General features: G+C 49.9%; 1 protein-coding gene across 1 annotated transcript in view; it reads left to right on the top strand.

The window, feature by feature from the left end:
* IFT80 (intraflagellar transport 80) overlaps positions 1 to 27280 on the top strand; it is a 1621792-nt gene that overhangs the window by 1566054 nt on the left and 28458 nt on the right. The window contains exon 19 of the mRNA XM_069618463.1: positions 12402 to 12525. Within this exon, the coding sequence (XP_069474564.1) occupies positions 12402 to 12525 (124 nt within the window). The remainder of the gene's footprint in view (positions 1 to 12401; positions 12526 to 27280) is intronic.

Raw genomic sequence — 27280 nt, 5'->3', positions numbered from 1 at the left:
CCCCACGAAGTCCTCGTTGGAAAAGGTGGGGGAGGGGCTGGTGGCCATCATGGATACGGACACCACCTCTGAAGAAGAGCTCATCGAAGTCGTGGAAGAGGCCCAGCCCATCGGGAGGGATCCCGACAAGGGCAACGACGAGAGCGGCGGGGTCACCGACAAGGATCCGCAGGACACTTCGGCGGCCATTTTGTCAGCGATTCGGTCCTTATGTTCAGAGATAAGGACAAGGTTGCCCCTCCCCCCGACGGAGGTACCTGAGCCAGACCCGACGGGGGAACCGGAGCCAGGACCTTCGGAAAGTCCATCGCATAAGAGGAGGACGACGCATCCTACGCCACCTCTCCCACCTCTGCGGCCTGCTCTGCCTTCCCCCTGGTCTACTACCCACGGGGATGATACAGGTACGGACACAGCTACGACAGGTACAGATGACGACGGAGGCGACGACAGGACGTGTCCCCTGTCGCCCCCTGCTCGGTCGTCCCCGCCCGACGAGATTGGATCCTTTCATGCCATGATTTCCAGGGCATCCGAGCTCTTCCAGCTCTGCCCAGAAGAGAAGAAGAAGGAAGGGTTCCTTTACCAACGGCGCAAGGCTAAAGGGAAGACGGTCCTCGCCGTACCGCTTCTAGATGACATCTGGGATGAGGGGCTCGCCCTCAAGAACCCTGCCACGGCGCCGGCAAAGAGGGACCGGTATGAGAAGAAGTACCGGGTCCCCGACGCTGCCCCCTTGTGCCTTCGGGCGCAACCTACCCCGGATTCGGTCGTCTCGGCGGCGGCAAAGAAGAAAGCTGGGGGGGCATCGGCCTCGACATGAACTTCCCTGCCGGACGGCGAGGGCAGGAAGTTGGACACGATGGGACGGCGGATCATCTCATCTGCAGCGACTACTATCAAGGCAGCCAACGCCCTGGCTATCGTAGCCCGCTACGACAGGGAGTTGTGGTTCAAAATCGCCCCTCTGTTGGACTTCCTTTCCGGACGCCAAAAGGGCTGAGGCCCTTGAAATCCTACAGGAGGGTGAGATTGCTTCGGACCACGCCATCATGGTGGCAACGGACATCGCCGACACTGGTTTCCGTCAGTTGGGCAACGGCGTTTGCTTGAGACGACGAGGGTGGCTCAAGGCCACGGATTTCCGCCAGGACGTACACCCCAAGGTTTTGGACATGCCCTTCGACGGGAACAACCTGTTCGGGAAGGCGGTTGATGAGTCCCTTCAGGCCATCAAGACAGACACAGAGACTGCCCGGGCACTGGAAGTGCTCCAACAACGACGGCCGTCCTTTCGGAGCTCCAGAGCCAGACAAGGTGCCTCCAAGGGATCCGGCAGTGGCTCCTCCACGTACCGCCAAGCGGCAAGATCTTCGTCCCAGGAAGCCTACAGGGGACGCAGCAATTCAGGTGGTGCACGTCGTCGTCGACAGGGAGGTCAAGGAGGCAAGGCGGCCTCCAAACAAGATTGAATCGACCGTGGGGTCGGGCCACCGCTGAAGCACCCCGGTGGGAGGCCGGCTGGCGAGGTTCGTCAGCGTGTGGGAGTCCATCTCCACCGACCGTTGGGTGCTGGACGCCCTGGCCCAAGGGCACGCCCTCGAGTTTCAGAAGAAGTGCCCTGGCGTTCCACCCGTGGCCAGGAAGGAAAATAACGTCCCTCAACTACTGTTGGAAGTAAGGGCGATGCTCAAGAAGGGTGCCATTGAGCTCGTCCCAAAGAGGCTTGGGGGCTCCGGAGTTTACTCAAGGTAATTCCTCGTAAAAAAGAAGACAGGAGGATGGCGCCCCATCCTGGACCTACGACGACTGAACAAGTACATCAAGGCACAGAAGTTCTGTATGGTCACCCTCCAGCACATGCTGGGACAGCTGGAGGAGGGCGATTTCCTGTCGTCGTTGGACTTGGAGCATTCGTACTTCTACATCCCCATTCTAAAAAGACACCGAAAGTTCCTCAGGTTCGTGGTCCAAGGGCGGCACTACCAGTTCAAAGCCCTCCCGTTCGGATTGAAGTCGGCACCCAGGGTGTTCGCCAAGTGCCTTGCACCGGTGGCGGCGCGGCTGCGCCTACAGGGGCTCCACGTCTACCCCTACCTGGACGACTGGCTCATCCGGGCAAGGACAAGGGAGCTTGCCGTGGAGCACACTGCGAAGACCGTCCAGCTGCTCACGGACCTGGGATTCTCCATCAACTTTCCAGAATCCCACCTGGTTCCGTCGCAAGTCGCCCTGTTTCTGGGAGCTAAGCTCGACACAGTGGCGCGCTGGCCTCGCCATCGGAGGAAAGGACCAGGACCATTCTGGGCAAGGTGCAGCGTCTGCTGGCCACGGACATGGCCAGGGTAAGAGCTATCAAATCCCTCCTCGGGATGATGTCCTCCTGCATTTATCTGGTGCGCCTGTGCAGGCTTCGGATGCGCCCCTTACAAGAGTTCCTCGACGCCCGCTGGGTCCAGTCAACGGGCAGCTTCGTGGACAGGAGCCCTCTCAACGAGACGTTCCGTCAGGCGATCCGGTGGTGGGGTACCCACTCCCATCTGTCGGCGGGCACGGACTTCCAGACCCCAGCTCACCAGGTGACGGTGACGACGGACGCCTCCCTGGAAGGTTGGGGAGCGCACTCTGGAGATCTTCACGCGAGAGGCCTTTGGCTCCCGGAGGAGAAGTCTCTCCATATCCACATCTTGGAGCTCCGCGCAGTGTTCTGGGCCCTCAGGTCCTTTCTTCCGTCTCTCAAGGGCAAGGTGGTGAGGATCTTCACCGACAACACCACCACGATGTTGTACATCCGGAAGCAGGGCGGAACCAGGTCCCCTGCCCTATCCAAAGAAGCCCAGGATCTGTGGCATTGGGCCGTCGCCCAGGGGATGTTTCTGGTGCCTCTTCATCTGGCAGGAATAAAAAACACGATCGCCGACTCACTCAGCAGGGAGCTGCGCTCGTGCCACGAGTGGGAACTATGCCAGGATCAAGTGGATCGACTCTTCCGACGATGGGGCGAACCCCAATTGGATCTCTTCGCGCCGGCGACGAATTCCAAGTGCCGGAGGTTCGCCAGCAGGGTCCCCCAGCCGAGGAGCATGGGCGATGCTTTCTCGTTCCCCTGGGACGGCCTATTTCTTTATGCGTTCCCTCCGCTGCCGTTGCTGCTCCGACTCATCAACCAGCTCAAGAGGTCCCGGTGCAGGATGATCCTCGTTGCACCGGCGTGGCCGAGACAGATCTGGTTCCCGGACCTTCTGGACTTGTCAACGTCCCCACCAGTCAAGCTGCCGACGGACTCAGACCTTCTCTCCAGAGAAGGAGGCGCCATTCTTCACCACAACCCGGAGTCGCTGAACTTGCAGGCCTGGCTCCTGAAGCACTACAGTTTGGAGGGTACGACATCCCGGCCGACTGCAGAGAGGTTCTTGCAAAGGCCAGGGCTTCCTCAACTCTCAAGTGCTACGGACATAAATGGAAGAGGTTCTCTGTCTGGTGTCGTGCACAGAAGGTTAACCCTCTGCGGATTACGGCCCCTCAAGTACTGCCGTACCTACTGTCGCTGGCCAAAGCTGGACTGGCTCACGCCTCCATCAAAATACATCTGGCTGCAATCTCCCGATATACCATGACTACGGGACGGGCGTCCTTGTTGTCTCATCGCCTGGTGAAAGAATTAATGAAGGGGCTATTCGGATCATTCCCGCCGGTGAAGGCTCCTGCCCCGGCATGGGAGCTTAATGTGGTGCTGACCAGGCTCATGGGGGCCCCATTCGAGCCTATGCTTTCTGCACCTTTGAAGTTCCTGTCATGGAAGACTGCTTTCCTCGTGGCCATCACCTCCGCACGATGAGTGGGAGAGATCCAGGCCCTATCTTGCAAGCCTCCATACTTGACTTTTCATGACACAAGGGTGGTGCTGAGGACACACCCCTCCTTTATGCCCAAGGTGCCCTCTGACTTCCACCTCAACGAGCCCTTAGTGTTGCCAGTTTTCTTCCCGTCGCCTTCGTCGCCGGCCGAGAGGACTTTGCACTCGCTGGATGTAGCTAGAGCGCTGAAGTTCTATGTGGACCGCACAAAGAGTTTTCGGAAGATGTCACAGCTGTTTGTGAACTTTGGGACTGTGAATCAAGGGAAGGCTCTCTCGAAGACTTCCATTTCCAGATGGCTCTCCGGCTGCATCATGCACTGTCACCGGTTGGCAAACCGACCGCTGCCCGGCCGTCCGAGAGCCCATTTGACCAGAGCGATCGCTGCTACCACGGCGTTCCTGTCTGGTGTGTCCCTGCTGGACATCTGCAGGGCTGCGACGTGGAGGTCGACGCACACCTTCACAAGTTTCTACTGCATCGATCGGGACTCCAGGGAGGAGTCCAGGGTCGGCCAAGCAGTGCTGCGCAACCTGTTCACCTAAGGTGATCCTGGTGAGGAGGTAAGAGTTGCTTAATGTTGAGTTGTTGTATTGCTTAATGTTGAGCCTGTTGCTACCACCCGTGGTTGTGGATGTGTGTACAGCTATGCATTCTCTTATTCATGAGCATGTGAATCCATGCCAGACCCCATGCTGGAGAAGGAACAAGTTACTTACCTGTAACTGTTGTTCTCCAGCATGGGTCTGGCATGGATTCACATGCGAACCCTCCCACCTACCCCTCTGCGGCTCTTCACTTGGTCATACTGCCACTTTACGTGCTACCAAATCTGAGGATGGCTGCCAGAGGCGGGGCTTAGGGAGAGGACAGTCATTGGCTGGGGGCATAATGAAACAGAGACCAGTGATTGGTTACTACTAAGAAAGACAGATCAGAAACGAAACTGATACTGATTTTTTTCTATACCAAGGATTCCCGGCCTGACGACGGGGAATATTCATGAGCATGTGAATCCATGCCAGACCCATGCTGGAGAACAACAGTTACAGGTAAGTAACTTGTTCCTACTCTAATGCCGGTATCTCACAGCCACAGTTGTCTCGCTTGCAGCTTGCACAAAATGATGCAGTCAGACCAGTGTGCCATCTACCCAAAAATGTATTGATTAGTGAACTGCGCAGATCTCTGCACTGGCCGCCATTAAAACAGAAGATAGATTTTAAAATCCTTTGCGTAGTGTTCAATGCTTGCATGCCTTAGCACCACCCTACCTCTCAAAACGAATTCACAAGTATCAACCACCTCGCAAACTTAATTCCGCTAGCTAATCTCTGCTGGTTGTTCCAAGATCTTGTTGTGTGTCCCGGGGAGACAGGCATTTTTCTGTTCTGGGTTCTAATCTGTGGAACTCACTTCTGATTCATTTGCGCACAATTAATGCTCTTTTGCCTCTTTGCAAAGCTCTAAAGACTTACCTTTTCAACTGATGTTACTCTTTCATCCTTTCTTAACCACTCCTACTCAGTTTACGACTTGCTATGAACAGCTACACCCAGATGCAGTTAACTCTGCCTGACTTAGTGTGGTCTAAAGGGGACTCAATTCTGTCAGATGCACACCCCATACTTGGGGCAGACGAGTTCATTGACCGATAAGGCGCGGCCAAGTTCAGTTCATGAGTACCTTTGACCTCACGGCAGGGTGCTTGCAGGTCGGCCCAACTGACAAAGCAAAGGTCAGCATTTTCCACTCCACAAGGGCAATATCAGTTTACTGTTATGCCCTTTGGGTTACAAAATGCCCTTGCCACCTTTCAGAGGATGGTGAATCAGTTCCGATCTGGGTTAGAGGATTTTAGCATTGCCTATCTAGATGACGTTGCTGTCTTCAGTTATACTTGGGAAGACCATGTAACCCACCTGAAGCAGGTGCTTCAAGCAATGTAGCAGGCTGACTTGAATATCAAGGCATCTAAGTGCCAGATAGAGCAGTGTACTGTTACTTACTGTGAGGATTCATAGGATCTGGTCACTTCTCCCAATGGGGAGTACTTCCCTGTGAGGCGAGGGAGGCGAGTCCGCTACCCAATAGTCCCCTTATTGGTGGCAGAAAGCGGGACCTCACAGGGAAAGACTCACCTCCTGGGGATAAGGACTCCCATTCCGTGAAGGAACTCCCTACCCCCGTTTCTCATGGGACCAAGTCTCTGTCAGAAATTCCTGATAAAACCTACTGTCTGTTATGGTAATGTCTCTTCAGTCTTTGATCCACAAAGAAATAAAACTCTGACGAAGAAGGGCCAAAGAAACCTGCAGAGTAATAACAGGTTGTCTTACCATAGAACTGAGAAGAGTTGGCCCCAAAGAGGCATAAAGATTAGCTCAACAATAGTAAAGAAGGACTTTGACTTTACGTCTGGGAGGATCCAGCTACAGGAAATAAAGAGCAAAAAAGGACTGCGAAATAGAGAGAGAGCAGCTGCATGAAGCAAGCCCAGCCCGGGAAGTTGGAATTTAGGAACACAAACCTGCATGAATGCTGATCCAGAGCTGTGTGGCCCAAGTCTACGCTGAGCCGTAAGGACGAAGCAGGGAGCGGAGTGAAGGAAGCAGAGAGTGCTGAAGCAATGAAAGTAAGCCCATCCCCTGGAAAGAACCGACGCCTCAGTCCCGACACGTTAACAGGTAACGGGAACAGCGGGAGACCCGGAAGAGATTTGGGGGCAGCTCCAGAGTCGTTACAGTAGTGCTACCCAGAGAATCAAGAGACAAGAGAGCCTCTGGAGTAACCTCCCTTTTCACAGTGGTGAGATTCAGAGAACCAAGAGTGCCTCAGGAGTAATCTCCCTCAATACAGTGGTGATATTCAGAGAACCAAGAGACAAGACAACCTTGATGGTAATCACCCTTGTCTCAGTAGTGATACTCAGAGAGCCAAGAATCAAGAGTGCATCCGGAGGAATCTCCCTTGTCACAGTGATAATCCAAGTAGGAGTAAAGAGGGTATTAGACAACAAGAGCTGTCTGAAGGTAATCCTCATAATGTCCTAAGACCAGGAGAAATTGCTGGAATTGTAAAGCAAGCTTTCAGAAGCCCTTGCGAAGAAGTAAAGAGACTTTTGAGGACTATTGCCAAAGACTATCTGACGACATCCCTCAAGGCTGTGCAAGGTGGGCCAGGAGGAGGGAGTCATTCTCCTGACCGTACATTCGTTGTTGAACCAGAAGCTCGAGCAAAGGATTGCTGGGAAAGAGATAGACTGAGTCAGTTCACTAGTTGAAGGGAGTCATTCTCCTGTTACTAGTTTCATTTGGATGCTGCACCCTTTTATAGATTAGTGGTAGGTTTAGAGAAGGTTTTTGGACAGATGAGGGACACTTTTCATTAGGACAAACATCGTGACAAGCACTTGAGTTGTTATTCGTTTAGGTAGGCATAACTCTCAAGAGATGGGGAGAGGTAGGTTCTTTTCTTTATTTCTAAAATAAAGTGTTGTTGAAACATGCCACCCCTTTCTCCGACTCCTTACTCCACCATGCCATATTACCCAAAATACCAAGTGGGTGGCGGTAAGAACAGCCTCTCCAGAACCAAGTCCAGGCAGTGATGGATTGGTCTATCTCCACTACCCAGACACAGATGAGGGCCTTCTTGGGTCTCACCAGGTGCTGCAGGCCTGCCATCAAGTGGGATGGAACACTTGCCCTTTCCCTCAATAATGTGACATCTAAGCAAATTCCAAAGATGGTCACTTGGACCTGTGCCTGTCAACTTCCTACCAGAGCTTGAAGTTTGGTTTGTGCAAGGCCTCAGTTCTGAAGATCCTGGATTATGGGCAGTGCGACGAATCCAGGGAATGTGTCTCTTCTCCCCAAGGCAGGTGAGCCCTCTACACAAAATACTCCTGTCTCTTGTTACAGGGAGACAAACACATAAGGGACAAGACCCTTACCTATGGGAGAGAAGCTGAAGCTATGCGGGTCAACCTAAAAACCGGCCAGCTCGATAGAAGCCGCTGCTTCAGTACTGAGCCGTCGCACCCTGGTGGCAGGACCATGACGCATATGTGCTGGTCGGAGAGCCTGCGGAACATTGCTGAGCCCAGGAATGACGAAAGCTCTAACATCTGAGGTCTCTGGAAGGGAGAGACTGACCTGTGACCGATGCAGAAGACAGACGTGCCCGAACTGAGTCACCCACACGAAAAAGGAAGGAACCGACAACCTGAGAAGCAAGGTTTCAACGCGGAATGCGCGATGGCTTTCCCCAGCAAAAGACCCTGCAGAAACAACAGGTACACAGTTCTCAGAGAGGAGAAAGGCACTTAAGCTCTGCAACGCTCCAACGGAGAGCCAGAGCGCAAAAGCACATCAAATACCAGAAATAACAGAGAAGGGGAAGTGAAAGATAGTAAACCACCAGGGGGTTACCAAAAACAAGAAAGGAAGAAAAGCACTCCAAGGGCGAGTGATTGCGACTATCGTACACCCACAAGGGGTTACCAAATACCAGAAAGAAAGAAAGAAAATTCTAAATGAACAATCCAGGAGACCTCCTCGAAAACCAGATAGGAAAAGAAGCACTCTGTGGGGTGAACTAGCATACAAGTGGCAAAAGGGAACCATAAACTAGACAGAAAACCAAACCCCTAGAGGGGCTGAAGTTGAGCTCAAAGACCTACAAAGGCAGATTTTGGACTTGAAAACAGAACTTTCTTGTTTGTACCAGATTTCACCAGGAAGGGTCAGACTTCCCCTTTTCTTCAGGAAGACCAGGGATTTTTGTTTGGAACACTATGAGCCTTATTACAAGTATGCCGGTAACCCGGCTGTACTACCGGCGGGTTACCGGCAAACACGCCTTGCTGTTACTGGGGGCCGATATCATAGTGTTTTTGGGCTACGGGTGCCGGCAATGGCGGTAATCCCATGGAGTCCCATAGGACTCCATGGGATGCGAACTACCGAATCACTAGCACCGTTGTTGACGGTGCCAGTGTTTCAGTCATTTCTCTGCCGGTAGGGGCCTGAATTCCCGTTAGGTCAGGCCTACCAGTAGTTCACTGCCCCTACTGGCAGAGGCAGAGTGAGCCGGTCTGCTAAAAATGCCAGAGCCAGCATTTTTTCTGGCATTCTTACCGGTCCGGCTCACGCGTAATAAGGCCCTATGAGTCCCCTGAAAGCATGAGAACTCATGATGGACTTTAGACATTAAGACCTTTTATTTGAACTACATAAACCACGAAAAAAGCTGAGAGCCTGAAGGGCCTACAGACATTTGGTCTTTATTTTGTTGGAGCTGTGTGAGCTGCTTAAAGGCCAGAGAGCCCACAGAGGGCATTTCAAGAGACATTTGGGATGGGCGAATAAACCAAATAAGGTGAATAGAGTTTGTTTTGGTTTCCTTTATTAGTGGTAGGGTCAGTTAGCACAATGGTATGGTATTTTATTTGTATCGCGCTCATACACAACTGTTTCAGAGGGCGAGGATGCAAGGGAGGGGAACAAGGGAGAACAAAACAACGATCTTACTAAGCCCAGTGACATCGAGAACGTGCAAGTGCAGGGGAGAGGGAAGGGGGAAAGTGCAGGGGGGAAGGGAGAAGTGGAAAGTGCTGAGCAAAGGATAAATATTTTTTTTTTTAAAACAAGTGGTAGTGCAGCCATCAAGTGGCAAGTGCTAGGTTTAAGGCACAGACAGAGGGTGTCTGATTAGTGCAGAAAAGGGGGGCTGTAGGGTTATAGAAACAGACCCAAGTGCAAGGGTTGCCTGGATGCAGTGCGGGTGCGTGGCAGGGTGGGCAGGTACCTGTGTCCAAAATCAGAGGGTAACCAGGTGTACGGTGCTGAAGCAGAACAGGTCAGCAGGGGAGAGGAGGAGAGAAGGCAGACGCAAAGAGGCAGGTCTTGAAGTGCTTCCGGAACTGGAGCTGGTTCTCCTCAAGTTTGAGTGGTAGGGAGGATGTTCCAGAGGGAGGCCAGAGCCGAAGACCGAGATCCACCCCCAGCTTGTTTCTTTGAGAAACTACTGACCCTGAGGGAGTTGGAGGTGGAGCGAAGAGCTCGAGTGGGAAGGTATTTCCTGAGGGAGAGTTGAAGGTATTTTGGACCCAGGCCCCGGAAAGCCTTGTGGACAATGCAAAGGGACTTGAATTTAATCCTTGCAGCCACTGGGAGCCAATGAAGAGATTTCAGGGCTGGAGAGATACGATCCCAGGTCTTGAGGCCAAGGACAAGTCTGGCAGTCCTGTTCTGGATGAGTTGCAAACGGTGGAGAGTAGAAGCAGGTAGATTTATAAAGAGGCAGTTGCAGTAATCCAACCTAGAGAGAACCAGGGCTCGTGAGACAGTGAGCTTCTGGGGAAAGGAGAGGAAAGGCAGAATACCTCTGAGGAGGTGCAGTTGGAAGTTTGACTTTTTATAGACATCAGAGATGCGGGCAGAAAAGGAAAGCCTGGAGTCGAAGAAGACCCTGATGTTCTAGGCCTCACAGGTGGGGGTAGGGAGAGGGCCAAGGGAGGCCGGCCAGAGAGTGACGGGGAAGTAGGGTGAAGTTGTGCCGATGAGGAGCATCTCCATCTTGCTGGCATTAAGGCAGAGATCATTGGCGGCACACCACTCCTGAATAGCAGACAGACAATCCGAGATAAGAGGAGAAGAGGTGCCCGAGGGAAGCTCTGAAAATTAGGTGTCATCCGCATAGCACTGAAAATTGGAGCAGAGAGCAGCATATGACATAGGTTTGGGCAGAGGACGAAGTCTGTTTATGCAAGACACCCTGACAAGCACCCTTTTTTTAGTTTCTTAGAACGGGCAACCTTCATCATAGCAGTAAGGCTAGGTAAGGCATTTTCTTTACTTTAAAGAAGCAAACCACTATGAACCACATCTCGTTGTCTGTCTCCTGTGTCTGACCTACCGCAGCAGGAATTCATAATACAGACAGACACTTGTGAATTAGCGCAGCTCAACTCTGAAGGGGTAGAGTAACCTTGTGCCTGTTTTACCTTTATGATTGGGTTCACTCTTGTTTTTTAGAAGTGTGAGGGTTGAGTAGGACTTTTGCCTCTACTCACCTTTGTACAACCACAGAGCAGAAATCAATTTGTAACAGAAAGTTCATTTTATTTGTCAGTAATTATACATATTTACATACCTTCTTTGACATTTGTCCTCCAATAAACCCAAGATCCCTCTTGGTGTACATAGACTCCAGGACATTTTCGGTTAGTTCACTCTTAGTTTTGGCAGCACTCAGCCACAATATACTTTATAATTGTAGTCTTATAACGACTGATGTTCAGCCTATGATCAGTCTCATCTCAATATAACAGTAATTTCTTTACTTACCAATTTCTTATATTATGGTTCTGCTGTAGATGTTTTGGACAAAATGTTATCAATTATGGATGTAATTGATAGGTAGTTTTATGCCCCAAGTGTAATGCATATGGTTTCTGAATACAGTGTACACATATTCCAAAGAACCTGTTCCACCCTCTCCCCTGAAAAGGGTCAGTTCAGGGACAAGGGGACAGAAACATGTAGAGCTGTTGGGCTGTTTATGTCCTGTTAGGGCAATAACTTGGCATAAAAATAAGACTTCTGTATGTTTTAAAAGATGCGATTAGGGTGTGGTGGGTGCATTTAGTGATGTCAAGACTATTATATCTTTGATTTTAATATGTTCACAAATATATTTTGTGTGTGGGGATTACCGAACACTGTGCTTGATATAAGACTGCTGCCATTGTACTGTATGTCTCCCTGTATTTCTTCATGAAGCTGTTTAGCATTTAGTATAGTATGTTTAGCATTTGTCATAAAAAAAACAAGTAAAATAATATTTGCCACGGTTCCATGTGATAATCTCGTCTGGAAAAAGTCACCAGGTAGGCAAACATTTTTTCTGACCCTGAAAATACTTTCCCCAAATATGGCGGCCATTTCCCAGGTGACTTTATCACTGGACACTGTATGACACTGGGAGGGATTGATGTATGATGAGCATGAGAAAGAGAGAGAGTGGGGGTCGGGAGGCATATCAAACCTGTGTTGAAAGGAAGACCAGAGCTAGGAGGAGAAGGTGAAGGTGGCATTCAACTGTAGAACAGGAAAGGAGGGAGGTGAACAGAAGGGGGAGTAGAACCAATGGGACCGTTAGCAGGAGAAAGGGACCAAGGAGAGACTAGTCCAGGTTCAGAATCAAAGTGTACCCGCACTTGCGCAAGGACAGAACTGACAGAATTGTTAAAACAGGAGTGGTTAAAACCTAGGATTTCTGGCACCACAGAGGGGGGGGGGGCAGAACCATGGATACTTGTACAAGTGACTGATCTAAAAGGAGTGCCAGTCCCAAAACAAAATTAGAACTAAGAAGAATGACTGAGCCGCACAGGCCGAAACTGAAGGGACTGGTACTAAAAATGGATATTAAGATGTACATTTCTGTATTTCATTTATGTGTGGAGTGTTTCTGCATATTTAAATTGTCATTGTTTTGGTTCCCTTTTTTTTACATGCTCTTCCTTGGTTGTTGTAGAGCACTGGAACTAGCAGTGAAGCATAAGACACACGTTGACACAGTTCTTGCTTATCGTCAAAAGTATCTAGAGGATTTCAACAAAAAAGAAACCAACAAAAGATTTTTGCAATATGCAGAAGGTGTAAGTAACATAAAGCAAAATGATATACGGATAAATATGCTGGCACTGGGTGAATGTAATTTTAACTGCTATTTGTATTGCAAAAATAAAGGTTTTGAGATTAATATACCTGGGCAGTTCTTCACTTTTTTGTCCCTGGCATTTTTGGATTTTGGCATTTCGCAATACGGGAGTGCCACTTGCTGGAACGGCATTCCTTTCGCTGTTCAAACCTTTGGATATATATATATATACATATGTACACCAGCGCACACACATGGGTGTGTCGAGTGATCTTTTTGCTGCATAACTAATCTTATGGTGTTATTGTAAAAATGTATCCACCTTGGGCCGTATGGTTTGTCATGTAGCAACACCGTTCAACCTAAGATTTCCATCATGCTGGCATCCGTTTACTGAGCTCACTGCGTCTCTTAGAATTGCAAAAAAAAACTTCTCTTTTTTGAGGAATTGGAGGGCTGTAATCATCCGAAGTGACAAAAGTAATGAAAGGATCCCATGTACGTCTATATTGGGTCAGAGATTCGGAGAGGGTAGCAGTGATTTTCTCCAAGGTGCAAATATGAGAAATTTCGGCCCACCATATATGGAGCGAAAGGGCGTCCGCCGCCTTACAATTTTGAACGATGGTGAGTTTAGCTGCAGTAAGCATATGGTTGGATAAAACAGTATGAGGGGCACCAATGGTAAAAATTCCTGTTTGTTCTTATCTCCCAGTAAGACTACCAAAGGATCTAAGGAAAGCTGAATGCCCAGAATTATTTGGATTAGGGTAACAACAGCCGCCCAATAGGGTTTAATTATGGGACAATGCCACCATTAGTGAGCCATGGATCCAACCTTTGTGCACCCCCTCCAACACTGTGGGAAAACAAGGGGATACATAGTATGTAAACAATCAGGTGTAAGATACCATTGAGAAAGGATTTTGTAAGTGTTCTCTAATATTGTTGTACATATGGATGCTCTAGAGGTCCTCCTCCATAAGATTTCGCATGACGGAACTGGATTCGTGCGATCCAACTCTTTCTCCCAACTCCTCAAATACGCCTTCATCTCCTCACCGTGCCTTCCGCTAAATGTTTATTTATGTTAGAAGCCTTCTGCTAAGAGAGTTTAAACAATATCAGCTTCTCAAAAGGCATCAGGTCCCTTGCCCCTCCATTTTTGGTCTGCGGGTGAGATGTCCACATGACATCCTTCTAAGATTCGTAGGCTGTAAGAATACATTCTCACTGTTTGGAATATTCTGTGAACACTTTTAACAACACATTTTTTTCCTTTTAGCAGCGGTTTATTGCCAACAGTGTAAGGTGTGCATAAAAATCCAAATAGCTCATGTCCATTAAGACAGGGTTTTCCAGTGCCCCTGAGAGGAAGGACTCAAAATTCTGTACATTAAATGATTCTCTGCAGTTCTAATTTTACCCACACATTGCTCAGGAGGTATATTTGTCTAATTGTCGACAACCTTATACTCAACCACTCAATTGGTTCAACACAACTGCTTGCACCTAATTACTACCTATGAGCATTTGCATATTGCACACTTGAAGCCGACACGTGTTTCGAAAGATCACTGTGACCGCCCAGCTTTGTGCAGAGGCCCCGCAGGCCTGCCAGGCTATTCAACAAGAGCCCTTACTCAACAGCTCAACACCAACACACTACTTTCACGCATATCACACACGCCTTGAAAAAGAGCATTGTCGGGTTGAAACACGTGTAGGGTTCAAGTGTGTAATTAAATCACTTTTATCTTAAAAAACAAGTGACAAGGCTTTTCATTATTGCTTGATATTTCAAGTAAACTATACAACCATACTATCAGTGAACTAGCGCCTGGTCGAACCTTGTTCTTGCCCAAACCCACAATAACCATCTTCAGTCAGTTTTTCAAATTGTTCTTATGGTCAGGAGCCCCTTTCTCTTTCAGCGCCCTAGATTATCCAGTGTCTGGGATCGATATATTTAAGTCTATCTGTTTCGGTTACACTAAAAGTAGGCTTACATGCTGAAAAGTCTTTATGGACTTTTACTAAGTATATTTGTCATTCGATTGCAAACCCACCTGTTTGCCAGTGTTTAAAGGCAAAGGCTTTACTTGAATGATCTGGGGAAAGAAAAGATAATTTCAGACCAGAGGAGTTAGACAAGACATGTAGTGTTACCATACGTGGTGATACCCTTCCTCTGACAAACCAAAGTAGTGTCATTTGTTGAATTAATTTCCTCTGGATTATATCTGGTTTTCACACCCTCTTAAACAGAGCGGTCAATTGGGTGTTTTAGTGCATGTCATATAAGGATTAGCCACAGTCTTATTGGTGGTTGTGAACTGCTATTCTAGTCCCTCTTTATCTGTGTCAGGAGCTGTAAGACTGTGTTACTCACAGGGCAGATGATACTTTTGGAAAGAAGTGTGGGTGCCTTTCCACAAGGAATTTGACAGTTTTGAATTTTTTGCCAAATTTGGAGGGATACAGCCTGCAATTCATATGAGGCAGGGCATAAGGTTCATGCTTTATGCCTTCATTTCTGCCTTAGTGGGAGGATAGGCAGGGGGGATCTCAAGCCTCAACGATTGAGATAGATCTTCGTTAAAAAAATCAGCTAGCAGCTCGGGATGTTGGGTTTGAAAAGGGTGTCATTCTAATGGATTGTGTCCTCTCACGGATTCCTCATCTTTGATATAATGATATCCTACTTGCAACCTTTTCGACAGCAGAGGGCACTGTGCTCCGTTGAGTCATAGTCTCTCGGCGGCTTCCATCCCGCACTCTGACATTACGTCGACGTTGGTATAAATAGCATGCACCATGCCGGTTGCCTCAGTTCCATTTTTTCTGCATGCTTCGATTCGCCTCATGGAATTGTTATGCTCACCTGGTATCCACGGGGACGCCACCCAGCCCTGATTTGCACTCTCGAACCCTCTCCCGGTCCCTTTGTAATGCCTCTAGTTAAAGATGGGTCTTAATATTGTAAAAGGTGGATTCTGCGTCCTGCTCCTCGTGGCAGGGGCGCGTAGATGTGGGGGAGAGCAGAGACCAAGTTACTTCACTGGTGCAAGCCCCCCTGTGGGAATCCAGGCCTGCTGCGACTCCGTAGGTTTGCTGCTTTACAGTCTTTATATGCAGTTCTTATGTTCCGTTTAGTTCGAATAATAATGTCTTGCTTCTTTCCTTTTAGGTATGGAAAGGTATTTTGGTGTTGTCATGCAGTTTGAAGATGAGCATGGGCCGGCGAAAGCGCGGTGTGCGCGTTGCTGTCCGGTGAGTAATGCGCAATGCGCGGCGCTGTTTCGCCTTTTATATTGCTAACCCTGTGTCTTTTCTCTCCTTGCAGGTTGCGATGCTCCTTGCAGAGAGCCGTAATGTTCCAGCAATGATACTGACCAGGAGATGACTACCCAAGTAAGAATTGTGTGGCTTTCTTCATTCGGGAGGAAACATGAGTAAACGCTTACTAATGCTGTCTTTTTTTCTCCTCTTTCCAGGTTATGGTATTCCAGGATGCATGCAGTGCCGGATGTTAGGCAGAAACCTGTGCAGTTCCCTTAGGGATGACTGCAAAAGATTTAAGACTACAGGTGTTTGGCAGTAAACCCACTTGGTAGCAGTCTGTACCACACAGATTCACTTGGTAGCTGTGGCTGAGCAGTCCGACTTCCCTCAAGAAGAGTTAGGCAGTATGCAGAGTATACACAATAGGTACAGAGACACAGTAGCACAAACAAACACTGACCAGAGCTTTGGTGTAAAAGTATATAATTATTTATTTAAAATCACACTTGTGATTTACACTAGCCAAAACGAGGTAAGTAAATTCAGCACACAGTCACTATCATATATATACAACCCTATTCACTTATTAGACAAGTCTTAGTGAGAAACACCACTTATTTTGCGACAGAGGTGAGCGCTTAACATAAGATGACACTCTAATAAATTGTAAAGAAAGGGAGGGAAAAAGGCAAAGTTAAAGAAGCACACAAGTTTCAACACTTTTTCAAAGAACCACAGTAAGACAGGATAGGCAGAGTTCTACTGGAGAGCAAGGAAGTCAATTGCAAGGCCCACTCTTGGAGAGAGCAAGAAGAAGGGGTCCAGGTTGACATAGTGGGGTTATGCCCAAAGAGTCTTGTAGATAGTTCGCACAAAAAGGATGAAATTAAAGTCAGGAAACGTTAGCTAGGTTGTCCCAGGCTAGCCCAGGTTAGAAAGTCGAGGCTTTACTGTCACCCCGAACGATCTGTCACAAGGGAAGCCAGGCGGGTCACAGTACCTTAAGTGTGAAGGAAGCTCCAGTGGGGGCACTTGTTCCTGGCAGCAGGTGCAAGTCGGTGTTTCGTCCAGAGGAAGAAGAGGTCTCGCCGTGGAGGAAGGATGAAGGTCGTTGCACTGCCAGGGAAGAAACTAGCCGCGGAGTTCTCTGGTTAAAAGGCACTACCCTTCTCTTCGCGGTAGTGGTAAACCGTGGTATTCCGGTTGCCGGGGTGCTTGGCACGGGCAAGGCGGCCACGAATTGCTCCAGGAAGGTGAAAAGAAGGCGAAACTGGTTATCCCCACCAGTCAAAGGAAGAAGACTCTCTGGACTGGAGATCTCCTCTGTCGTCGGGAAAAGTGGTGAGACGGTTCAGCAGGGCTCCACCGGTGGTGTCATCGTTGCAGTTCGGCTCAGCTTCTCCCTCCTCGAATTCTTAGGTCCTGTGGCGACTTCTGAAGTTCTAGTCCCCAAAGCCCTGCTTTTATGCAGCACACCCCCATTCACTCAGCCTAGCTGTCAATCAAACATGCTAAGTGGTGAGCCGGCCGACTCACCACTTGGGCCAATCACACAAGAGTGCGACTTGAGTTACCAAGGTAACTCAGTCCAGGGTGCCTAAACCCCCTCCTACACCCCCTGTGGTACCCAGACAGAGTGGCACCACTTTTGGAGGCTTCTGTGGAGAAGCCCGACAAAAAGTGGAACAAAGGGCTCGACTTGGGTTGGAGTCACAGAAGAGAACACAAACGCCGTTTCTGGCAAAAAATAACAACCGGTGAATTAATATTAAATAAATAAACCAGCGGTATGTTCGAGGCTATAAGAATTAAATAATTAAAGTTGGTAGCCTCGAACAATGGGAAAATCCCATAGAGATATATTCGTGGTTGAATATAAAAAGTAGTATCCACTGCCACCAGCCAAAACTCGATCAGGGGGGACGGAGACGTGCCCCCCCGAACAACAGACCACGGGGCAATCGAATTGCTTTGTACCGGTTTCTGTTAATAATTTGGGACTAGTAAAGCCAATGGTGACTTTACATGCCCTGGGAGACAGTCAGTCCCAGGGTATGGAGTCTATGGTGGGGGGTCACTGTGACACCCCTGTGTCACTGCACGGAGGGTGCTGTGTAACACACACAGTAAAAACACATGAGACCCTCTGGGGTAAAGGACCCCATAGCCCATAAAACACATTAACAGTCAAAGGAACACCATAAATCATGTCCAAGAGTGGTAGAAAAAAAGAGTCTCACTCTTGGCAGGAGAAAAAAACAAACTCCAGAAATCCAGCAAAGCTGCTGGGGGACTCACTAGGTTAGGAAATTCAGCCTAAAGAGAGAATTCTCCCTAACACCAGCACCTTCCAGCACTCTGTGGCCATGAGTCCTGGGCCAGGTGCTGGATACCCTCCTGCGCCATGTGAATCATCACATTGCACTACCCACCACCCAGGCCAACAACACAACAACATGAAGGCACGGTTTTATGCCACCGCACAACTGCCCAATGTGACACCCATCGACTGCACCCACGTTGCTTTGGTGGTGCTCTATGCCCATGAGGCCATATACAGGAACCGGAAGCACTAACACTCCCTCAACGTGCAGGTGACTTGGGACCCTGACCTCATCATTACCCACTGCTGTGCCCGATATCCATGGTCCTACGCAACAGCACACTGCCAGGATACATGGCGAGGCACAGAGGACAACGGACCTGGATAATGGGCGAGTACAACCCTGCCACATATGCGCAGGGTAGCACAAGACGAAAAACGGGGGGATAGAAACACTGAAAGGAAGCTTTGCATGTCCAGAGAAGGCACAGTCAGCACCTGGGCAGCACCTGCACCAGCGATGGGGGGATCCAAGGGAGCATGTACAGGTTGGGCACACCTGGACACACGCATGCTGACGGACGACACTGCTGCCATCCCAATGAGACATCAGACCACATGATCCACAATGCCTCTTGAATGTGGCACAGCGCAGATCCGCGCAGCACCACACAGCATGCCCAACCGTCCCACAGCCATCTGCCCATGTGCAGTCACGCCACAGAAGACCCGCCACAATGACACAGGGTGCATGTAAAGGACAAGGAATGCATGGCATCATTAATGAAGGCTGCACACCCATCGCACATTGCATGGGCGGGACGTATACATGAATGCTCATGGCTAACAATGCCCACATACTTTCAGACAGCAGACCATTGCATGAGACAATTGACTGATTTCTGTATTACACACCATGCAGGTGACTGGATATCCGCAGCTGGCATGGCTGATGACCCCTGTGTGTGACCCACGTACACCGCACAAGACCGCCTACAACCATGCCCACAGCCGTACCCGCGTATGCATCGAGCGCAGCTTTGGACTCCTCAAGTCACTATTCTAGTGCCTAGATCGCATGGGTAGAGCCCTGATGTATGCCCCTGACAAAGTTGGGAAAATTATATTGGTGTGTGCAATGCTACCTAACTTTTGCCTGAGGAAGAATGTGCTACTACCCCCACGACGCGGACAGGCCACACCCAGAGGAAGATGCAGATGATGAGCATGTGGCAGGAGCCAGAGCAGCCACTCACAGGGATGACATGAGGGAAGGGAGACAGGCCTGGCAGACACTAATAGGCAATTACTTCGAGTATGATGACCTGACTCAGTCCACTACCATCACAGTGCAAATAAAGTGCACAAGAACACAAACATGAATGTCCTTGCATAATTGTAGTTCAACAGATTATTTAACTTGTTTGATGAACAATCCACTCCTCCCCACCCCTCCACAAACACACCAGCACACAATCCCCCCCGCGCCACCCCTCCACCAACACCCCAACACCCAATCCCCCGACCTTCCACCAACACCCCAGCACACATGAACCCCTGCCCTCCACCAACACCCCGGCACACAATCCCTCCGCCCGCCCTCCAGCGTGTCCATTGCTTGGCCACTCAGGCCAACATTAGTCAAGCCATCTACGATGGCCTTGCCCTCTTCTCCCGACTCCCATCATCCGGTGACTGTGTGCGCACATGGTGCAGGGACCGCCGCCTAGGTGTGCTCTGGTGCGACTCCACAGTTGGTGTGAGTGAGGTGGAAGAAATTGATGCTACCCCCCCTGCATCTGTTGCCGTTGGAGGGCATTGCTTTCCCGTATTTGCTAAGCAAAGGCTGAGACACTGTCACATATCTCTTGCACCTTTTGGCCGATCCACATAAGTGATGCCATGCATGCAGTAACAACATTCTGTGTCCTAGCATTGTCACGTGCCATCCTCCTTGTGGCACCATGGATTGCATCATGGATGGTCTGCATCTGGTCAGATTGTACATTGGCGATGGCCTCCATTTGCCGTTGCCTTGCTTCCATCTCATCCAGCCTCTGCATGACCATGCCCAATGTAGTGTTTGGCTGCAATGGCAAGGGGGTACATTGCCTGGATGGGCTGCCGACAGGAGAGCCATAGGAGGGGGTGCCGTGTCCGTGTCCGGTTCGGGGGTGTGAGTACGCCGGCAGCGTAGTGGGCCCTGGGGGCTCTGGCTGCGTGGTCTGACACATAGTGGGCTCTCGGGTGTGGAGGTGGCTTGCATGCGCAGACTGCGGCCTGGTGTTGGGGGCACTGTCGCTTGGTCACTGTCACTGGTGCTGTCCCCTTGTTCCTCCAGTGACATGGTCGGCAGTTGTGTGTCCTCTCTGGCAGTGTCGACTTTGTCAGAGGTGATGTCTGGAGCAACTGGCGTGCTCCTAGTGGTCTGGGATGGGGGGAGGCATGCCCCTGCTGCAGTGCAGTGTGGTGGGATGGTCTTGCACCTATGGGTCTCATGTCAGCCCCTTGGCAGAGGGTGGTTGTGGTGTGGGAGGGCACACTTTTAGATGGGCCAGCGGCATCCTCATGCTCCGACGGTTCAGGCGAATCTTGTGTGACTGTAGTATACATGGGCTATGGTGTTAGGACACATTCTCCCATGTGTATTGGCATGCACAACGGGTAAATACATGGTGATGTGTGTGGCACTGGGCAGTTGGACAGAGGCACGGCACAGGCCTTGTCTGGTTACGTTTGCTATTGGATTGGCAACAATGGGAACAGGTGCACAAAGTGGGGGGGGCTACATAGGGGGTTTGCATTTGGCCGTGGGGGATGGCAAGGGTACCTTGCTGGGCTAGCTGTTGCTTGGCTTGCATGCATCTGATCCAGATGCCTCGACGTTGCCAACACACGTGATAATTGAGGGGAATCGTTGGTACTTGTCACTCAGGTCCCTATAGGTCACTGCTGTGCTCCCGCCATGGGTGTGTGGTGCATGGCGCTTGCATGTGTCACTTGGCTGCCCTCACCACTGCTCTGACTCACAGGGGTGGCCTTGGTGTGCTGGCACATGTGTGCTGCGGTAGGTGCCTGTAGTGGCTCCCACACTCTGCCCACAGTCGCAATTCCCGGCTCATGGGCCGTCTCAAAGGGGGATACTGTGCTAGGCTGCTGTTGTTGCATTCACATATTGGGAGGGAGGGGGATTGACTCACCTTCTGCCTCCTGGCTGCCAGCATCCGTCTCTGAACCTCCTTCTATGTCGAGCACCGAGCTGTACTTTTCTTCCCACGCGTGAGTGGTAGTTCGGCGGTGGGCCTCCACCTGTTGTTATGGTGTCCTGCCTGTACTGGGACAGCAGTCCCCAGACCCGAACACGCAGGTCATTCCATCTTTTCCTGGAGTCTTCCCTGTCCCGGGGCACACGGCCGACTGCAGAAGCCTTCTGGCTCACTGACTGCTAGATTTTGGTGTTGCGCTGGGAGGAGGTTTTGCACTGCCTTGCACCGTAGTGTTCCTCGTGGTGGGCTACAACCTCATTCACCAGCACAACTAGTTCACCATCTGTGAACTTTGGCTTTTGCATCTGATCTTGAGCTGCCTTGCTCCTGACCATCTTCTGAGACATTTCTGCTACTTGGGGAGCGTGGATGGCTGCCGGGGGCTCTAATTTTTGAAGGATTGTGATTTCCAAAATGGCTGCCCCAATGCTTCCCGCTAATTGTGCCGGGACCTGATGCGTGTGCTCGCCTACTTGTGATACAGCGCAATTTGCGCCACGGGTTCCGGTGGAAATAGTGCTTGCTTACCACCCAATTCGTGATTAGGCTCTAAGAGTACAGATGTTAACACAGTGAGTAACTTGTTCTATCTTCAGAATGCTTACTTTCATGTGTCTATACATCCCAAGTACAGGAAGTGCCTGAGATTTTCCATTGGCAGCTTTCGTTTTCAGTTTTGAGTACTGCCACCACTGCCATCCGCCCCGAGGTTGATGGCAGTGGTGGCAGCGAAACGAAGGACGGGAGGGGATCTACATCTTTCCCTACCTGGATGATTGGCTGATCAGAGCTCGTTCTCCCAAACAGGTTCTTTAACATCTCAGCTGCACCTGCCACTCTCTCGACAAACTGGGCTTCTCCCTCAACTTCAAGAAGTCCCAGGTGACGCCTTCACAAAAGCTGCACATGATTGGAGCAGTCATGGATTCTTCGTCAGGAAAGCCTTCGCCTCCCGAGATGAGTGCTCAACACATATTGCAGATGGTGGAAAAATGTCATAATTCCCAACATCTCCCGACCTATGATTTTCTGAAGTTGCTCAGTCTCATGTCATCCTGCATTTTCCTGGTGCCAGAGGATGAGGTCCCTCCAGTGGGCACTCAGATCCCAATGGTCGCAAAACTCAGGCAGGATGACAGACCTTCTTCAGGTCCTGAGCAAGGTCGCACAGGATCTCCTGTGGTGAGTCTGCAAAGAGAATGTGCTGATAGGGTAATCTTTTTGGCAACCCTGGCTAGAGATGACAGTAGTCACAGATTCTTCCCTCGTGGGATGGGGAGCCCACACAAACAATCTCATGATCAGTGATCTTTGGTCCCCTTCGGAATTCAAACTACAAATAAACCTGTTACATTTGGAGGCAATCAGACTGGCGTCAATGGCATTTTTGCCTTCCATACAGGGGAAGAACATCCTGATAATGGACAAAACAGTGGCCATGCACAACCTCGGCAAAAGAGGTGTAGGGTCACTACCACTGTGCAGCGAGGCAATGCAGCTCTGGTTTTGGGCATTCCAACACAGAATCTCTTTGTCAGCTGTTCATCTAGTTGGAGAAGAGAACACACAATGGTGGATGCTCTGAGCAAGCAGAGCACAATCTCTCGCGAAAGGGAGTTAGATCAGGAAGTCCTTCTAGAGATCTTCATTCTGTTTGCGCCACCATCAACAGGAAATGCAACCTGTTCTGCTCCAAGGAATTCCCACAAAGAGGAGCTCTGGGCCGCACGTTCGTAGGCAGAATTCTCATTCTATGGCTAATTTCCCTTACCTAGTGAGTCCCTCAGCAGCTTTGCTTGATTTCTGGAGTTATGTTTTTCACTTGGTAAGAGTGTGAGCTTTTCCCCTACTCTTAACCATGTTTTGCCATGTGTATTTCCTCTGTTTTGTGATTGTGGGCTCTAGAGTACACCACTTCACTAGCCCCCTTCTTTTGTGTGTTACACATCACCTTCAGTGCAGTGACACAGGATTGTCTTTTAGACTTCCCAACGACTCCATTTCTGGGGCTGACTACTGTCCCCCAGAAAAGGGTAAAGTTGCCATTAACTTTACATAGTCATTTAACCACAGATCCAGTACACCCCATCTTACATGGAGTATTGGAAAGGGTTACTTCTTAGCCCTTTTTATCTGTACCTCCTAGAGCCTTGTTTTGCTCTTTTAACATTTAGACTTGGCTGGTGGCAGTGGTATCTACTCTAACTTTTCTACCGCATTTATACTGTATAAAAGTGGTATTGTTTTAGGCTATTATATTAGCCTCAAACATAAACCCGCTTGACCAAATACTTTTTCTTTTGGCTCCGGTCGGGTTTATTCGCCATTTCTTTTTGTTAAAGTCCTTCTTGTGTTTTACTTTGTGCGGCAAACCAGGTTTGCCTTCTTTGTTCATCGTCTTTTGGCAGGCTTCTGCCAAGAAGCCCTCCTCTAGGCGCCTGGGTGTCTAGGTGGGCTGAATGTGAGGGAGGGGTGTAGTCACCCCCTGCACAGGGTATCCTAGGAAACCCAAGTCGCACTTTGCCATTATTGGCTGTGGTGGTTATCCGGGCTGGACAACCCCCCTGCTGCCTGATTGACAGCCAGGCTGTGTGAATGGGGGATTTTCGCATAAAAGGCAGGACTCTTGGGCTGGAGGTCAGAGTCGCCACTGGAACTACAATGAACCTAAGAGAAGCGGAGAAGAAGATGGCTGCTGCAACTATCCCGTCCCGGTGAAGCCCTGCTGCAGTCCTGAGCTATCTACCCTTCGACGACCAGAGAAGATCCAGTCCGGAGTCGTCTTCACTTGAGCATGGTGGGGTCAACCAGCTCATCTTCCACAGCCAGAGGATCCTCTTCTTGGTCGAAATCGCTGCACACTGCTGTAGTGGTCCGGATAGCCATCTGATACTGAGGAATCAGATCTAGAAGAGGATCTTACCTTGGTAGGAGATCTTGTAACGCTCACCTGATTCTCGCAGAGGCGCCGGTCTTGACTGGGCGACTACCGTATCTTCAAAGGTGATGTGTAGCACCCGGTTGGCTCTTTGGGCTGGACCTCTGTGCACTGTATGCCTGACGTGTAGAGTAAGATGTCTGCAGATAGAAAATATGGGGTTAATGAACTGGGGTTATTGGGGTGTCCCTATCTCTTTCCTCTTCTCCTCTCCTGTAGACCCCCAAAGGTTAACGCTCTCACCTTAGGTAAGTGAATGCCGAGCTCTCCATCTGCCTCGGGGCAGGGTGCTGTAACCAGTTTCTTCACTGGATAGGTAGCGCAGGCCTCTTGACTTCAGAGGACTGCTGTCTGTCGTTTACTGCACGAACGGTAAGTTTCGAGTCATTCAAATGTCTTTAAAGTCTTTAGTAATGATGTCTCTTGTTTTTCAGGGTTCCGGCGATGGCGGATGACGGGCTGAAGTGAGTTGAAGATGGAGCCCGTGTGATGAATAGAAGCGCCTGGAAGCACGTAAGTAAGCGCTTGTTGCCTGCTTCACGATGCGCTCTAACTGTCTTTTTATTTTGCAGGTACGAGTTCGGAGCAGCTGCAGGGTGCCGGAATACCCACTGGATTAGATGTGGAAAGGAGTAATGGCACGTGAGTATTAAAGTTCCCCAATGTATTTAAACGCACCTTGTTTTGTCTTTCAGATGCGGGATGCAGCGCCGAAGGCCTCCGGAGCGTGCGAAGAGTTGGTAAGCTTTTGTCTTTCAGATGCCGGAATGCAGAGTGAAGACCTCCGGAGCGCACGAAGAGTAGGTAAGCCTTTGTCTTTCAGATGCCGGAATGCAGCGCGAGGCGTTGGTGACAGCCGATGGACCAGGTAAGTGAAGCGCTGTCACTGAAGACCGTAATGCTAACCTGTTCTTTCTTGTCTTTATAGGTGTTGCTGAAGACTGGATTCAGGATGGTAAGCCTTTGCCTTTCAGATGCCGGAATGCTAACCTGTTCTTTCTTGTCTTTATAGGTGTTGCTGAAGACTGGATTCAGGATGGTAAGCCTTTTTCCTAGGCCCAGGACCGGATGCAGAAGACACGATGAGCGTTCTGCTGCAGAGGTTGCAGAATAACGCAAAGCAAGATTCATCCACCGGGTGTGGTTTAAATAGCCTCCTGTAGTGCTTAGGTGTCTCCTTCCACAGCCACGCCTAAGTAAGAAAAGAGTTCCTGGTAAGAAAAGAGTTCCTGCCTTCCAGAAGAGTTCCAGTGTTCTGAATCTAGGGAGTGGCTCCAGCCCCACCCAACAGGAAAAGTAGTTCCAAACAGAAGAGGATCAGAGGCTCAACTGGCAGGCAAGTAAGCAGCATGGTCTGCTGAAGGTAAGTCCACCCAAGCATTATGAGCCCGGCGCTTCCAGCGCTGGGACTGGGCATATTTATGAGCCTGGTGCCACTGGCGCCAGGACTGGGTCCAAAAGGTCCCAATTGGGACTGGTTGGCACTCGGAACCTGGGTTATGGATCTGCTTCCAAGGGAGTTGGGAAAACCCTGACCTTTTGGAAGCAGAGATCATGACAGATCTTGACCCTGTTGACCATCCTGAGCTGCAGTCTTTACTGGCAGAAGGTGGACCCAACAGCGCAGATTTCAGCAGAGGACAAAGAGAGTTTCCTACTCTTGAAGGTCTTCACCCACAGGCAGCTTCTCAGCTCAATGGGACTGAGCCTGGAAAGTATAGGTTGCACTGGGAAGATGGCCTCTTCTACAGTGAACCGACTGAGTCAATCCCTGGAGACTGTAAAAGACTTGTAGTACCTCTAGTGAACCGACTCCAGGTCCTGCAGTTAGCCCACGAGATACCTTTTGCTGGTCACTTAAGTTTTAAGAAGACCAAGGAAAGGCTCTCTTTACTTCTACTGGCCTAAAATGGGTTCAGAGTGTAGACAAATTCTGCAGGGCATGCCACACTTGCGAAACCTCTGGCAAAAGTGGAGCCAAGAATATGGCACCCCTGGTGCCTCTCCCAGTGGTGGGAGTTCCTTTTCAGAGGGTCGGGATTGACATTGTTGGTCCTCTTGACCCTCCCACATCTTCAGGCAGCAGGTTTATCCTGGTTGTAGTGGATCATGCCACTAGGTATCTGACAGGGGATCAAATTCTATGTCTCACTAAATGCAAGCCATGTGGAAAACCTGTGGTGTCACCTACAAGTTCTCTACTGCCTACCACGCCCAAACCAATGGGCTGGTAATTTAACAGAACTATGAAGAGCATGATAGGTGCTTTAGAGGAACCCCTTAAAAAGTGGCACCTTCTGCTGCCATGCCTTCTCTTTGCATATAGAGAAGTCCCTCAGTAGATATTAGGTTACAGTCCCTTCAAAAAACTCTATGGCCATCCAGTCAGAGGTCCATTGGCCCTGATTAAGGTGGGGTTGGAGAGTGCTCCTTCCCCCAAGCCAGTCAGAGTGACTGACTATGTGATAGGTCTTCGGAGGAGAATGTCGCACATGATGGCAGAGGCAAGTGATAACTTGAAGGCTGGTCAAGGTCTGGTCAAGCATTGGCATGACCAAAAGGCTAACATGGTTGAGTTCACTCAAGACCAACTTGTTCTTGTTATGGTCCCCACAGGGCAGAGGGCCTTGCAGGACAAATGGATAGGGCCCTTCAAAGTTGTGGATAAACTTGGAGAGGTGAACTAGCTGGTGGACTTAGGCAATCCTAAGGATGCTCCTAGAGTCTTTCACACCACCTGTTGAAAGGCTTATGTCTCTAGACCTGACATAAGAGCATTGCTCTTAGCTTCAGCTCAGGAGGAGGAGGAGAGTGAACCTCTGCCTGACCTCCTCAGAGGCTTACCTTTAGATGAGCAAGTGGAATGAGTTAATCTCTCTTTCTCCAGCATGGGGTCTGGCATGGATTCACATGCTCATGAATATTCCCCGTCAGGCCGGGA

Source organism: Ambystoma mexicanum, chromosome 10, assembly GCF_040938575.1.
Source record: "Ambystoma mexicanum isolate Mex_15411 chromosome 10, UKY_AmexF1_1, whole genome shotgun sequence".
Taxonomy (NCBI): domain Eukaryota; kingdom Metazoa; phylum Chordata; class Amphibia; order Caudata; family Ambystomatidae; genus Ambystoma; species Ambystoma mexicanum.
This window is presented reverse-complemented; position numbering and strand designations above follow the sequence as displayed.